Genomic DNA, 15,691 nt, shown 5'->3' on the forward strand with positions numbered 1-15,691 from the left:
CACATCTGGAGTGCCAAAGGTTCGCCACCACTGTTCTATGGCATTCATCACTTACCTCCCAAATATCAGCCCTGCAGCGATCATGAATGAAGGGATCTGCTAGAACCTTCTCAACCCACAGCTCCGATCCGTCCAGGCGTGTCGCCTGCATTACGCCGTAGCAATTTTCAACAGGCAGCCCCAAAAGCAAGCTCGGGTGCAATATATCCCATGGATTAATCACACAGGTTTTTCTCTTCTGCTTGTGATGTTCTTGGTGCGTCCCCGCTCCCAACACCCTCCCACACCCGCCCTGCAAATCACACACCCGCAAATACAAACACTTGTTTGATGGTTAAAAAAATTCTGGGTTTTTTTATTGGTTTTGCTAGACAATACTAAAAAAAATCCCTCCATTCTCAAAGGCAGGGCTTGAATTATTTAAATTTTGATCCATTTGTTTTTTTTAAAAAAACAAACACACACACAAAAGGGAGAAGGGGAAAGGGATCCTGGCAAAAAAAAAATGTCCTTTGTAATCCCACCTTTTCCTCGACTTCTTATACTTTGTCCACCCCAACGTATTTCTAAGGCAAATCAGATTAACAGAAGACAATGAGAGGTCAGTCCGGGAGATGCTGATTAGACAAAAGCAGATGCTCGATCTATGGCCAAGACTCGGGCTGATCAGAAACTCCAGGATGTGTTCGAGAAATAATGGGCTCAATGTGTTGGTCCATGAGATTTCAGCCAAGGACGACTAAAGAGAAGTGTGCTACACTGGGTATTCTACCACTCACAGCTACGGGAGACTATTTTTGCCAGCGTCCTATTTGAATCTTTCAGCGCAATGGCCCCGAGGCTCATCTGCTGAAGTTATGTTCAAAACAATGGAGCCAGGGAGGCTGCCTTGACACTAGCAGGGTTTTGCTTCAAACATGGCATGCAGCAACGTCCCACAGGAGGGATTCAAACGATGGATGCCATGCCTGTTGGAGCGACTCAAGAGGAGTTGCAAAAGTTAAACACGCTGGCATTTTTACACTGCGGGAAAAATGAAGGTACTGCAAACATCCCAGTAGCGTGTTCATTCACTAGCACTGTCTTCTTTATTCAAGAGTGAACTGCAGAAGATTTGGACTGAACATGCCTATGGGTGTGCTTGACCCAAGCCTCTTCACGCCTGCCCTCCAACATCTGGTTGGGATTCCAAAGGCCAAAAAGCATCATCCGGGAATAATGCCCAACCTACAAAGCCTTGGGAGGGAAAAGCTAACATAACCCCCTCATCCCCAGCTCCCCAAGAAGACCAAAACTGCTCCAACGATATCATGGGCTGAGAGGAAAAAAGCCATGCCAATCTAATGGTATTTCCAGAGATCAGATCTATGGGCACATACTTTAAAAAATCAACTTGTAAAAGACTAAAAGAATAAAGCGTAAAGATCAAATGTATGTTTGCCTCTCCAATATCACCGCAGACAGGGTAGACGTAGTGCCCGACCTCCATAATTATGCATAAAAACACCCACTGATGGAGATCTGATGGTTTAAGCTTGAATATATTTTTTTTTGCCATGATCCCGGTTCAGAGTACTGCAAGAAGCAGAAAATATTTAAAGGACATTTTTTTATATATATTTATATATATATAATTTTGAGATAAGAAAAATAAGGCTAATTCAAGCCTTGCCCTGTGCAAACAAAAACCAAAACAAGATCGCCAGTCACACGAAAGGTCCTGATTACATTACCACAGTCAGCTTGTTAATTTTCTTTCTTTTCTCTATTTCTTTTTTTTAATAGGACATTGGGGAGCTGAATTCTCCTATGATACAGGAGGAAGGAGGGCTTGGTGCGGAATCAATTTGAATAAAGCTAAAAACAATGAGAGGATTCCGGGAGGGAGAGAAAACTCAAATACAACCCAGCTGACTGTTCTAGGGGGAAAACCCGGCGGGGCGGAAATGAAAGAACCTGTTAGTCAAGTAATGAATGAGTGTTTTAAATTATTCTCTTGTTTTTGAAGTCTAAAGTTCGGAAGCTGCGGGTCCCATCGTTACAGGGCCGCCACGGAAACAGAAATGGAACCCTCCCCTTGCTCTCCCCAGACCTCTCAGAAGAGGTCTATGTCATCTGCTGCTGCGTGTTCGAAGGGTATCCCCCACCCCACCCCATCCCCCCCGCACGCGCAATCTGTCGCAACCAAGGAAGGGCAGGTGGGACTCAGGACGAGAGGGCACTTTCCTTCTGTGTTGGCTGGACTTGTGAACGCTGCATCACCTTTTGGCTTTCGACATCTCTAAAATGTTTCTCGACCTGAACAAAGGAGAAAAAGGGGTACAAGGAGTTAGGACGGGAGGATGGGTTTTAAAACCGCTTCCTGTTTGTCTGAAGGACTGACACTGTCACGTGGCAGAACAAACCTTCATTGAACGAAACCCAGCAGACGGTCAAAGCAGAGGAAGAGGCGGGCAGAGTTTATGACCCCAGTCTGGGGGCATGGCCTGTAGTGTAGCTGACATTAGTTGGCTCTCTTCCAGTCTTTGCCAGCATTGCACAGGTGGCCCCTACTGCATACTTCAGCCACTAAAAACATGGCAGAAGTCCTTTGGATGGGGCCGAAAGTCTGACAGGATGGCCCAAAGTGGAATGAAAGCTCATTCTAGTAGGATCCTGCAGATGCCACTAGGCCGTGCCGATTCGCCTCCTCCCTCCTCTTGAGATCCCCTCGCCAGGCCCAAGCCCCTGATCTACTTACTATTTTGCGTACATGACTTAGGGCACTCCCCTCTTTCCCTTTACAGTTTTCCACTTGGTACGGAGGGGAAATGACGACCTCTTCCATCACAACTATATTCTTCTCTTGCCATTTACAGTCTTTAATGCTGGAAGAGAGGCAAACACAAAAACACAAGAGGAGTTTTACAGACTAAACTTACACGGTCGTTGTGGCCAAGTACCCACCGTGCAGGGGAAAGAAGCAGAGTTGGATTTACATCCCCCCTTTCTCTCCTGCAAGGAGACTCAAAGGGGCTTACAAACTCGTTTCCCTTCCCCGCTCACAACAAACACCCTGTGAGGTAGACGGGGCTGAGAGAGCTCCAAAGAACTGTGACTAGCCCAAGGTCACCCAGCTGGCATGTGTGGGAGTGCACAGGCTAATCTGAATTCCCCAGATAAGCCTCCATAGCTCAAGCAGCAGAGGAGGGAATCAAACCCAGATCCTCCAGATTAGAGTACACCTGCCCTTAACTGCTACGCCACTGCTGACAGGACAATCACTTCCACCTAGCTCCTAGGCCATTACCTCAAATAGGAATGCTATTATATAGTACGAAGGGTCACCAAGGTGGCAGACACTCGACAGAAGAGACAGCCCGGACACAGAAGGATTTAAACTTTTTTTAAAAAAAAACCAGGAAAGCAAAAGAAGGCTTAATAAAATGTAAGCGCTGCTTCTCCAGAGTAAGGGCACGCAAAACAGTGTTTCTGGTGACCACCGCAAGGAAAAATGCAGACTTGGCATCTTTCAGATGCAAACAAGAATCAGCTGTCCAGTTTTAGGAGGTTCAGCCACCCAGTTCAGTCCCTCTGCGGTCTTGGTATAACACACTGCTGCTGGTCAGTTTGCAGCTCCTGTTGCACATAGCATCAGCACTCGGTTTACTACCACAGTCATTTTGCCAAACCACTTTAAAAAACCCAGCCAGGATTAAAGGAGCAATTCTAAGCAGCTCTACTCAGAAGTCACTCCCACGTTATTAAGAACATAAGAACTAGCCTGCTGGATCAGACCAGAGTCCATCTAGTCCAGCACTCTGCTACTCGCAGTGGCCCACCAGGTGCCTTTGGGAGCTCACATGCAGGAAAGCAATGGCCTTCTGCTGCTGCTGCTCCTCCCGAGCACCTGGTCTGCTAAGACATTTGCAATCTCAGATCAAGATTGGTAGCCATGGATCGACTTCTCCTCCATAAATCTGTCTAAGCCCCTTTTAAAGCTATCCAGTTAGTGGCCATCACCACCTCCTGTGGCAGCATACTCCAAACACCAATTACGTGCTGCGTGAAGAAATGTTTCCTTTTGTTAGTCCTAATTCTTCCCCCCAGCATTTTCAATGTATGCCTCCTGGTTTTAGCACTGTGAGAAAGAGAGAAAAATTTCTCCCTGTCAACATTTTCTACTCTGTGCATAATTTTATAGACTTCAGTCATATTCAGAAGGACCTGCACTTGGAAGAAAAATCCTTAGGACTGCAGTTTTATTTCACTAGCCAAAACAGTGACTAAAAAACAAAATTGAAAAAGGAGGTTGTGAACATGAAAATATAATGTGTAAAACGTTAAGAGGTTTCTTATAGGAGATAACCTCCCAATTACAGTCCAGGTTGCAAAATAATGCATGCTATTACTTAAAGCCCAACAACTTGTTGTATCTTTAATGAATTAATTCTGCAAATTCTCCGTTTTACTTGTTTTAACTTTGTTGGAACTTATTTTTTATGATTAGGTTTCGTTGTGTTTTTAATTGGCGAAAAGCCGTAAATAAAGAACGATGACTATTATTAATGTGTAAAATGGATTGTATGCCTGTTCACCCAATGTTAGTCTTGTAGGGAACTTAGCTAATTTAAGTACTCTTCTTAACATTCAGTTCAAGGCTGACATCTGTGAATGTCAAAGCATAATTATAGTATTTTACTCAAAACTTGTGTAGAGTATGAAGACTAGACTATCAATTTTCTAGCGAGGGAAGAAAAAAATGTGTCAAGGAGTCTACTTAAAACTGCTTGAAGAAAAAAAAATATATTCACCCAGACAATGTGGCAACAATACACTGCGTGTTACAGAATAGCTGCTTCTGACTCTTTGGAATAGTCACAACAGGAGAACTGACTAGCTATGGATTAGAAATTAGTATGGGTTCATGAACTGTGTCCGTCACATGATTACGACACAGGTGCCGTTCTGAAGAGAACAAATCTGTCTGCTTATGAGGATGCGCGTCGCACACAGCTCTGGTGAGATGGGAAAAACCCAGCCTGCCGCAAAGTGGATCGAGCCATAGAATCAGAACAGAAGACAAGCCTCTCCTCAAACCATTCAACTCATCCCCCTTCAAAACTGTTATTAGCCACAGTGGAAATCACTGTATTTGACCGGGGCAGGGGACATATATCCTCTGATTCACTTATCCTTCTCCCAAAAGACATGATGCTTCATGCAAACTGGGTGTGTTATTTATCAGACCACATGTGGGTATTTTCAGATTCATCAGTTACATCTACTGTTTCCACAGATACATGCTGTTCTACTAGGCACAGTAACCCTATTCTATTCTCTTCACAGAATTAGTCAACCTTTTTAAAACGCACTGTCACACACGTAATCAAACAGCAAGAGACAAATCCAGAAGGCCACAGATACTTAAATAGTGCAGCTACAACACACCTGGATCAAAAGTGTATCATGTAACCCTTTTTTTAAAAAGCAACTGTTAAAAATTTATACAAAACATATATTGCAAAACCACTGCAATAGTGTATATATAAGGTATACAAATCTATCATGGAATACAGATCTGTCAAGGACAGCTGTAATCTTCTGGTACAACATGAAACTCTTCACTGCACAGACAAACTGGCTACCTGGGGGTCACCTTACTGATGCCAATCTTAGTGCAGAAACCTGACTGCAAAGCGCACGGCAGCCTGGAACTCCTGAACTCAAGTAAAACAAGAGCCTCGCCCTCCCCAGAAACTTGGATTACCGGCTAGTGTCACTGAATCCATCTACCACATTAACATAGCTTCAGACATTTTCACTTCTGTCTTAGAAAGCAGCTGCATACTTTGCATGCATAATTTTACAGTGCCTTCGTAATTGGTCTTCTTGGCTGGGATCCTACGAGCCGGTTCTGCAAGAGCTGGATAGTCTCAGTCACAAAGTACACGTTCACTAATACCTCTTGTGCCACATCAATGGTTTTCAGTGGGCGCCCCGCACAAACTGAAGTGGCAGGAGAGAAATGGACTCGCAGCAGAGACCAACATGCGCAAGATGCATTCATTACATCCAAGCCTTTGTATGTAAATAAATTACACGCACACCTTTGGCATGGTACGGTTTTGCTATCTAAACAGTCGGGGTCTTCTGGGTTTATAACCACAGTCAACCAAGGACACAAAACCATTACAGCAAAGGGGGGAAATGCTAATTCAGGAGTCACGTGTTTGACAACACCATTCATTTGCTTAATAGATGCTGACCGAAGCTGGGTAGGGTGCAGTCCACATTCTTGTAGCAATGTGAATGTGTGACAGCTGAGCAAGTCTCATTTGAATCATTTTTCTGAGGGCACTTTCCAGGGATCGAAAGTACCTTCGTACATTGAGATCAGGGCATAGTCAGGGACCGCTACTAAAACGCCATCCAGCACGACAGGACAACCTGATACATGACCTGAATAAACCGTGCATTTGAGAAGTTATTGGAGTGACGGATTTGGTCTGGGGATTCAAATTCCCGCACGGCGACTTGGGTTCAGTTGCTCTTTATGCGTCACCAACTGGCACAAATTGTTGAGAGGGTAACAACAGAATGGCGGAGAGGCGTTTTTAGCACCCTAAGCTCCTTGAAGAAGGGAGGCAGAGATGAGCAACAAAATGTACTCGCCTTGCTTACTCCTGCAAGAAAAGAAGTGAATTCTACATCCAAGAAGTTTTCAAAGGCTATGAGAAAGTAGGAAAGAAAAATCTGTACGTAGGAGATGGAGGAATCACACCATTTAGGGCACAGGTGTCAAACTTGCGGCCCTCCAGATGTTATGTACTACAGTTTCCATCATCCCCTGCCAGCATGATGCTGGCAGGGGATGATGGAACTGATCCTGTGGAGAACACAATCTATATTCCTAGGGGGGGAGGGTATGCATTGGGCTGCAACTTCTGACTTCCAAAATGAGATCCGGGCGGCCCTGTCCTTCCACCAGCTGCCAATGAGTCCCCTGTTCATCACCCTTCCAGTCTGCTACTTACGTCTTGTGTATAGTCTGAAAAAGCTGCTGTCCCTCCAAAGAGACCCCAGCACTAATTGCGTATGCCTGGCTCAGCTTTTCTTCCTTCTCATTCCGTGCTTTGTTCGCAAGCTGGGAAAGGAAGCAGAAGAGATGCACACAGATGTTAACCTGGGACTGTAAAGAGCAACAGATGCCAGCTCTGCAGGTGATGTTCGGGCAACGGGGACCACGACCAGCTCGTTAGGTAAGGTGACTCCTTGATGGTGCAAACCACATTAAGTCAGATCAGTAAAGTTCAACAGAGGTTTGGCCAGGCAATTGAGATACAGGCACTGATGTAATTATGGGGGGGAAAAATACTCTGCAAGAGTTCGAAGTAGGGGAAGCACCACTTAGCTGTCAGAAGAGTCACAAAAAGAATGTTAGGACTGTGTTAATGGTCTTCATTCTTTGCCCACATTCAACCCCATTCATTCCAGAGAGGAGGAAACATGTTAACAGAAGGTCATCATATGCTCAAGTGCATGACACATCTCTAGCTAGGGACAAATGTTCTTTCCTCCAAAGGCCGCTTCCTCTTCTCATCTGGTGTGTAAGTTTTCTATGGACAAGGAAGAGATGGAGGATTCACTTCGTCTCACCTGCCCGCAGCAAATTACATAATTACACACAAAATTTTGAAAGGCTTCAAGCTAGCATTAGTGCCTTAAGACTTCAAGCAAGACGGTTGGTGTTGAGATAGTGCCCGACCTTTACAACTCTGACATGATGCCTCTCACGGCAAATGGGCACCCTTAAGATGAATAACAAAGTCTTCTGGTTTTCCAGATGAGAGTCCACCTGCTCTTAACCACTGGCACCATGCTGGCATTTTAAAGTATAGACGGCTTTAAAATGGATTCACGGAGAAGAGGCCCAACAGCAGCTACTAGTCAAGGCGACTGAAGGGAATTTTCATATTAAACGGCAATAAACCTCTGAAATCCTGTGCTGGGAGGCAACGTCAGGGATCAATCTTAGCTTCTATGTCCTGTTTGTTGGCCTTCGAGGGTAAATAATCGGCCATCAGGTAAAACAGCTTGTCAGGCTAGATCAGCGGTGGCACGGGTGCCAGAGGTGGCACTCAGAGCCCTTTCTGTGGGCACGGGTACACAGAGTTCATCATGGGGGGGGATGGAAAATCACCCCCCCACACACACACACACACCCCTAGGCTGGCCTGGGCATGATCCTTTATCTGGGAGTAAGGTGGGTTGCTGGCAATGGGGCTTGCTTCTGAATAAACCCTCCTAGGGTCGTGATTCACCCATTCAAAGCATTTCACTGTTGCTTCACTACGCTTACTCCCGAGTAACATGCGCCTTGGAGCCAACTGTTTTTTTCTAAACTAAAACCTCAGTATTCAGGTTAAATTGGAGTGTTGGCACTTTGCGATAAATAAGTGGGTTTTGGGTTGCAATTTGGGCACTCGGTCTCGAAAAGGTTCGCCATCACTGGGCTAGATGGACCACTGTTCTGATCCAGCAGAACTCTTTTCAATCTCTTTTTTTTTCACCAAGAACAATTGCAGATATATGGAGAGGGAAAACTAAACATTTAATCTCGCAAAAAGATACGAAGTTGCCTAGGGAATGTTAGGTCGCTGGTGTGTCCAGCTGACTCCTGTCTGCTCCGGCAAGGTCTACAACACTCCAGGCAGAGATGAGGCTATCCCAGTGGTGGCGAACCTATGGCACGGGTGCCAGAGGTGGCACTCGGAGCCCTGTCTGTGGGCACGCGCAGAGTTCATCATGTGGGGGTGAAATCGCCCCCCCCCCCCCATCTAGGATGGCCTGGGCCGCTAGGCTCGATTATTAGCATTAAACCTAAGACCTAGTTTTGGGGAAGCAGTGTAGGTAACCCTGTTAAGCGCTGTTAAACCCCACTGATTTTCATGCAAAATAAGCTCAGTTGCTGGGAGTAAGCTCAGTTGCTGGCAACGGGGCTTGCTTCTGAGTAAACCCTCCTAGGGTTGTGATTCGAAGAGTTCCGTGGTTGCTTCAAAGCAAAGCCACCGACTACCACCAAGCTTACCCCTGAGTGACGCCCGCCTCGGAGCCAAGCGTTTTTTTCTATACTAAAACCTCAGTATTCAGGTTAAATTGCCGTGTTGGCCCTTTGCGATAAATAAGTGGGGTTTGGGTTGCAATTTGGGCACTCGGTCTCGAAAAGGTTCTCCATCACTGGGCTATCCCATCACCTGCTACTTAGAATTCATTTACCTAGATATAACTGAGATTAAACCTGGAACCTTCTGCAAGCAACCCACGTGATCTATTGCTGAGCCTCGGACCCTACGGTTTAACAAAATAATGCAGAGTCCAACTCCTTCACTACCCCGGCTAACCAGCCAAAAAGCTGCCACACAGTCATCAGAATGGAAGCTCATGAAGCTTAGTTAAAACAGATTCAGGGGAAGACCTTCATACCGCTAATGATCTGCAAATGTCACCCCAGCGGTCTCAGATAAAGGAGAGTCGGTTTCATGAAGAATTCTTACCTTGCTAACATTGAGTGAAGCTAAAGGAGGGGGGGTTTCTGTGCGGTCGTTGATTATTTCCACGTCTGAAACGTACTGTAGGTTTACAAGCAAGATATCTGCATGGTTGGGCTTGCCACTGGAAGAAGGACATTCTGGAGGGAAAAAATTATTAAGGAAACAGTCCCAGAAAATATAGTTCAGTGCTTCAAAAAGAAAGGATTAATTAGAGTACCATCCAAACAAAGGGCTTACTGGCATACAACGTCTTCTATCAGGACAATTCACCAGTGAGCAAATTTTTCATTTCCTTTGGATCTCACTAATCTTCCAAATAGTTCAGGGCATTGACATGTCCTCCCTGAAATCATTACGTCCTACAACAACACTGTGCGGAAGGGTAGGTTGAGAAAGTGCCTAACCCAAAGTCACTCAGGGAGCTCATAACAGGGATTTTTAAAACCTGGATCTCCCCCCATCCAATGTTCTAACCACCCTGGCTTGTAGGCTCCGTAAGGCTTTGTGTGTGAAGTCTGCAGTTAGGAACCCTACAGATAAAACAAGCTGTGATTGAAATCGAGCTATTTCATGCCATGGAAAAAGACTCAACTTCTCAAAAACGTGGAGCAAAAGAACACAAGTGTTTAAAGCCATGAGCCCTACTACCGGTATGCACCTTTGCTTCCTATCCTGAGAAGCTATTTCAACAATCATCTGACAAGGTCAGAGAAGATTAAACGTTGGGGCCACTCCATACTCCTTCCTTCTATCCCAGTGGTTCTCAACCTTCCTAATGCCGCGACCCTTTAATACAGTTCTTCATGTTGTGGTAACCCCCCAACCCTAAAATTTATTCATTTTACAGATGGAGAACACTGATGCAGAGTCTTAGGCGACCCCTGTGAAAAGGTCGTTTGACCCCCAAAGGAGTCCCGACCCCCAGGTTGAGAACCACTGTTCTATCCCATCTCGGCCTTATCCACAAATGGTATACTGACACTAGCATTAACTCGTGCCTCTAAAACATTTTACTGTGCCTATAGTGGGCTTTGCAATCGAGACAGAAAAAGTGAGTGTGAAATCCTCCCCATGAATCCACACAGATTCACAACAGACTTACAGTGCACAAGGAAGCATTCCTCTTCCTGGACACAACCTGTGCCATCAAGGCAATAAAGACAATCCGAAGCAACAAACGGCTTTTACAACCTTGCCGGTAGCTGGGCTGTAAACTTCCACTCAGCCAAACACAGATTTGGATCCATCAGAACCGAAGCAGTATTGCAAAGAGGGCTGCAGTAAGAAGAAAACTGTTTTGTTTACAGAAATGCACCGAGGGATGCAAGTCAGAGAAATCTCCCGAATGTAAATTCCTGCCACTTCCAACCTGCAATCAAATCCACTCCATAGCCTTTATTGGCTTCATGTGCAATAAAATCAACTGTATTCTGTTTCCCAAAATGCATTTTTGCTGCCAAGCCTGGTCCAAGTCTTATTAATCTCCAGAACCTCGTGGTTACATTAAGACAATCATGGTTACATGAAGACATGACGACTTCAGCCTCTAGGGGTTTGTGGGGAGCTCCCAGCACATTTAGCATCCTTATTCTCTAACACCTACCATATTCCACTCCATATCATGAATGCCAGTGAACTCCTGTCTGAAACCTTTCTTGGAAAAAATTCACAAACAAGTATTAGCCACTGCATGAACCACAAGATACCCTGTAAATGCAAATTAGCTGTCACACATCAAACCAACTCGTTTCAAATGCAACACGATCTAAAATGGCCTTGCCTCACATATTTAGTCAGCAAGCAATGTGCAACTCTGAGTCAAGTTCAGGAACCTACCCACACGTCAAACTGGTAGGACTCTTCCTGCCCCTAGGATAGGAGATCCAGGTTTAAATCTGCCCCCACGCCCAGCCCATACCGTGAAGCTTGTTAGGTGACCTTGACCTAGCCTGACCAATTCCACAGGTTTGTTGTGAAACTCACTACATCACTTCCCTCTCAGCCACCTCCCTGAAGGAAAGATGGCTAAAAATATACTACCTGTCATGTTTACCTTCTCAACCACTCCCTTTCTATATTTCTTCGAAACCTGAAACTCTCAGTCCTCCTCCAACAGGTCAAGGTGCTCCGCTTCGCATTCACAAGCATCCCATTTTCCTCAATATCGGCCTTTTGGCCAGGCATTGCCCCATCATACCCCCCTTAATAAACAAGGCCAACCTGCAGCATTCGAGATAGGTTTGAGGGATGCCCATTGGCCTGAAAAAGCAGGCAAGTGGGAGCCTCACCCCACCATTCCCCATCCCTACCCACCAAGACTACTCTCCTTCCTGAAGACCTATTTTAGGGGGTTGTCCAGATGAAAATAAAGAAGCCTCAGGAAGGAAAACACATAGCAGGTTTTATTGTCTGTACAGGGAACAATCCAATGGAGACAAGAACTTATCTTCTCAAGATGTCCCAAAAATCAAGAAACAATTTTAGAAAGTCACAGAAACAGACATCTCAGTAGAGACCGGCCCATTTGTATATGACCACTGTTTGTTAACGATAAGTAGAACCAAAGAAAAAGAATCTCACTCCAGGACCGGCTTTCTTCCATAGGGATAAAGCATGCCCTGCAATAGCTCAGTGGACAGGGAAGTAAGCCACCTTTTTACACAGAAACTAGCTAAGTTCCCGTAACCAACACAAGGGGAAGCAGGGGAATAAAGTAAAATAAAACTGAGGATGCGGACTGTCTCCCAAGGTAAAGCCCCCAGATATAATGTAAATCTGTTACACTGTCCCAGGAATTCTAACACTGAGTCGAGATTGTTGTGGTGGGTTTTCCGGGCTGTGTGGCCATGGTCTGGTAGATCTTGTTCCTAACATTTCGGCTGGCATCTTCAGAGGTGTATCACAGAGAGTCCAGACACAGTGCGTAACAGACTTCTCTCTGTGATACACCTCTGAAGATGCCAGCCGAAATGTTAGGAACAAGATCTACCAGACCACGGCCACACAGCCCAGAAAACCCACCGCAGCCAGTTGAGTTTGGCCGTGAAAGCCTTCGACAATACACTGAGTTGAGAGTTGTCTGTAACAGTGAAAAGCAAATCCTTTTTTAATTATCTCGATCGTTTCTGTGTGTCAATCATTTCTGCGAGTTTTAACGCCATCCCTTCCACCCCCGTCCATCATTCCTGCCCCGAGCGTCTCTCCTTCTGCTGCCCAACCTCGCCTCGCCTCCAGCATCTCCCTCCCTGGAGCCCACCGGGCCCAGCCGCCTTGAGAGAGGCCGGTTGCCCTTCTTCCCCATCCCAGGCAGGGCTTCCTTCCCTGCCTCCCCGCCGGCCCTTCGAGTCAAGGATACTGAGCGCCAGCATCTTGCTGGGGTAGTCGAAGGCCACCACCTCGCCCTGCAGCCGCTGCTCCTGGCAAGTCCGGCACGACACTTGGCTGCCCACACTGAAGAACTCGCCGCCCAGCGCCGCCATCTTGTCTCAGGCCCAGGCGGCGGCAGCACCAGCAGCAGCGGCGGAGGAGGAGGCACCTTCCGCGCCCCCGCCGACCGCCGCGGCGGCAACAGCGGCCGCCGCCTCAGAGGCGGCTCCGGAGGGGAAGGCCCGAGCGGGGCTACCCGGAGCCGCCGCCGCCACCCCCAGCCCTGCCGCCGCCGCCTCAGGCCAGGCCAGGCCGCGCGGGCTCCGTCGCTTTTTCGGCCGCCTGGCGTGGAAAAAAAAGGGGGACGATAGAGAGGGAGCGCTAGAGCGGCGGCGAGGTGTGGCCAAGGCCACGGCGCGCCTCCTGGACGTGCCCACGCACGCGACGTCACCGCGCAAGGCCGCGGAGGGGAAAGGAAGCGAAGGAAGGGAAGAGTTCGCGAAAGGGGAGGGGAGGTCAGAGGCGGTGGGCGTGGTCAGTGTGGGCGGGGTTAGTGGAAAGGAAATGTTCAATGTAAGCCGCGGTCGCGTTTCAGGAGGGCGCGCACGTGGAGCCGGAACACACATTACAATGGAGTCAGCTTTAATCCGTGTGTACATGGTGGTAGTTTTAGATAACGGGGTTAGTCTGCGCGGCAGCTGACTGCGACAGGAGGCTGGCGGGCACCTTAAGGACTGGGGAGACTGTTGCCAGCGCTTTCGTCCGTGAGTCAGAGCTGGCTTCATCAGACTGCGCTTTGCCCGTTTGGAGGAGCATGCGAAGCTTATTTAAAGTAACGTCTCCCTCGGCTTCCATTTTCCAGCCTGCAATCAACAGACAGGCTGTAATTGTGAGGACGCTACATTGTGTGTGTGTGTACAAGTATACACACGTATATACACGTACACACATATGTATATACCCGCATGTTGTATGTATATGCATGTACATACACGTATAAGTATATACATATACACATATTTTATACACGCATACACACATATATTTATACATACATACACAAGTATGTACAAACACACATACACTATATATGCATACACACACATTTTTATTTATTTTATTTATGGGATTTCTATACCGCCCAATCCCCAAAGGGCTCTATATACACATACACTATATACACATACAGATTAGATGGTTGGTCGGTCGGTCGGTCGGTAGGTCCAGAAGGCAACAAAGGGAAAGGGAGTGAATTATAGTGCCGTGTATGGGATATATTAATAGGCTGCTATGTATGATGCTTACCTAGTATGCTATTCTCATTCAGATGTTGATAATCCTTATCTTAAGAGGGTTTCTCATTCAGCGTCTCTTCGTATTTGATTCAATCGACCTATACTGTGTTATACACCATGCCATCCACTTTGAGTCTCAGTGTTAAGTACAGCAAATAAAGAGCAGGGCATAGCTGACAGGTACAATTTTGCTGGCTTTCACGTCCACATCATTGTTCGCATGGTTTTTAAAGGGGCTCTGCAAGCATTCCCATGCTGAGATTTGAAGGAAGTAAAAATGAAAGGGAAAACTTCTCAGAATGGTGACACTGGGGAAAGGGATGCTTATCTCAAGACTTCTGCAAACATACTCATCCTGGGCAGCTGCAAGTCATGTTGCATGTATGGCAACCAAAGATGGGGATTGCCTTTGCATCTGATCTGGCTGTCTGTTCCTGCCCTTCTTCATACATATTATTGTAAACATGCCCCTCATGAGGATTTCTGATGGAGATGTAAAAGGTCAAATAAGGGGTTGCTTAGAAGGGGAGAAGCTTGGGTCCCTTCGGCACATACAGAATAATGCACTTTCAATCCACTTTCACAATTGTTTGCAAGTGGATTTTGCTATTCTGCACAATAAAATTCATCTTGAAAGTGAATTGAAAGTGCATTGTTCTGCATGTGCGGAAGGGGCCTTGGGGGAACACCTGTTGAAAGCAGATATAAGAGGCCAGTGGGTGTAGGATTGGCCTGTGAGGTGGACAACCAAGCCCTATTTCAGTCACAGCAGCTGGCTGTCTAGAGCAGTGATGGCGAACCTTTTCGAGACCGAGTGCCCAAACGGCAACCCAAAACCCACTTATTTATTGCAAAGTGCCAACACGGCAATTTAACCTGGATACTGAGGTTTTAGTTTAGAAAAAAGGTTGGCTCCGAGGCATGCATTACTCAAGAGTAAGCTTGGTGGTAGTCGGTGGCTTTGCTTTGACGCAACCATGCAACTCTTCGAACGGGTGAATCATGACCCTAGGAGGGTTTACTCAGAAGCAAGCCACATTGCCAGCAACCGAGCTTACTCCCAGGTAAAGGATCACACTTTAGTTCTTTGCATGAAAATCAGTGGAGTTTAACAGCGCTTAACAGGGTTACCTATACTGCTTCCCCAAAACTACGTCCTAGGTTTAATGCTAATAATCAAGCCCAGCGGCCCAGGCCAGCCTAGATGTGTGTGGGGGGCAATTCCCCCCCCACCACCACCACCACATGATGAACTCTGTTTGTGCGTGCCCACAGAGAGGGCTCTGTGCCACCTCTGGCACCCGTGCCATAGGTTCGCCATCACTGGTCTAGACTAGAGCATCCCTTCATCGTAACTGGAGTGCATCTGTTACACAAGATGTAGTTCTCTAACCACTAATTGCATTTCCCCAGCAGCAAAGTAAGAACAGCATTAGGTAAAAGTTAATGCCTTACAACAAAGGGAACGAGAATTGTCGCCACCACAAGACATTTATT

At 46.6% G+C, this 15,691-nt stretch overlaps 1 protein-coding gene across 1 annotated transcript; it reads right to left on the reverse strand.

Annotated features, from left to right (window-relative positions):
• Positions 1-323: 323 nt before the first annotated feature.
• On the reverse strand, positions 324-13,229 carry LSM12 (LSM12 homolog). The gene is made up of 6 exons (XM_048517811.1): positions 13,213-13,229; positions 12,889-13,030; positions 9,537-9,670; positions 7,017-7,126; positions 2,741-2,867; positions 324-2,298 (listed from the first exon to the last, which is right to left on the reverse strand). The coding sequence occupies exons 2-6, from the start codon at positions 13,010-13,012 to the stop codon at positions 2,206-2,208; spliced, it is 588 nt and encodes a 195-aa protein (XP_048373768.1). The 5' UTR covers positions 13,013-13,030; positions 13,213-13,229; the 3' UTR covers positions 324-2,205.
• Between the last annotated feature and the right edge of the window lie 2,462 nt (positions 13,230-15,691).

This window comes from Sphaerodactylus townsendi, linkage group LG15, assembly GCF_021028975.2.
Source record: "Sphaerodactylus townsendi isolate TG3544 linkage group LG15, MPM_Stown_v2.3, whole genome shotgun sequence".
NCBI lineage: Eukaryota > Metazoa > Chordata > Lepidosauria > Squamata > Sphaerodactylidae > Sphaerodactylus > Sphaerodactylus townsendi.

Bases quoted from the DNA above. Each gene is read 5' to 3' on its own strand.
- LSM12 (XM_048517811.1), bottom strand. From the start codon at position 13,012: ATGGCGGCGCTGGGCGGCGAGTTCTTCAGTGTGGGCAGCCAAGTGTCG. The intron at 9,671-12,888 runs GTATCCTTGACT...TTTTCCCTCCAG, and splicing joins CAGCAAGATGCTGGCGCTCA to AATGTCCTTCTTCCAGTGGC. The intron at 2,299-2,740 runs GTAAGTAGATCA...TCCTTTGTTCAG, and splicing joins TAAGTCATGTACGCAAAATA to GTCGAGAAACATTTTAGAGA.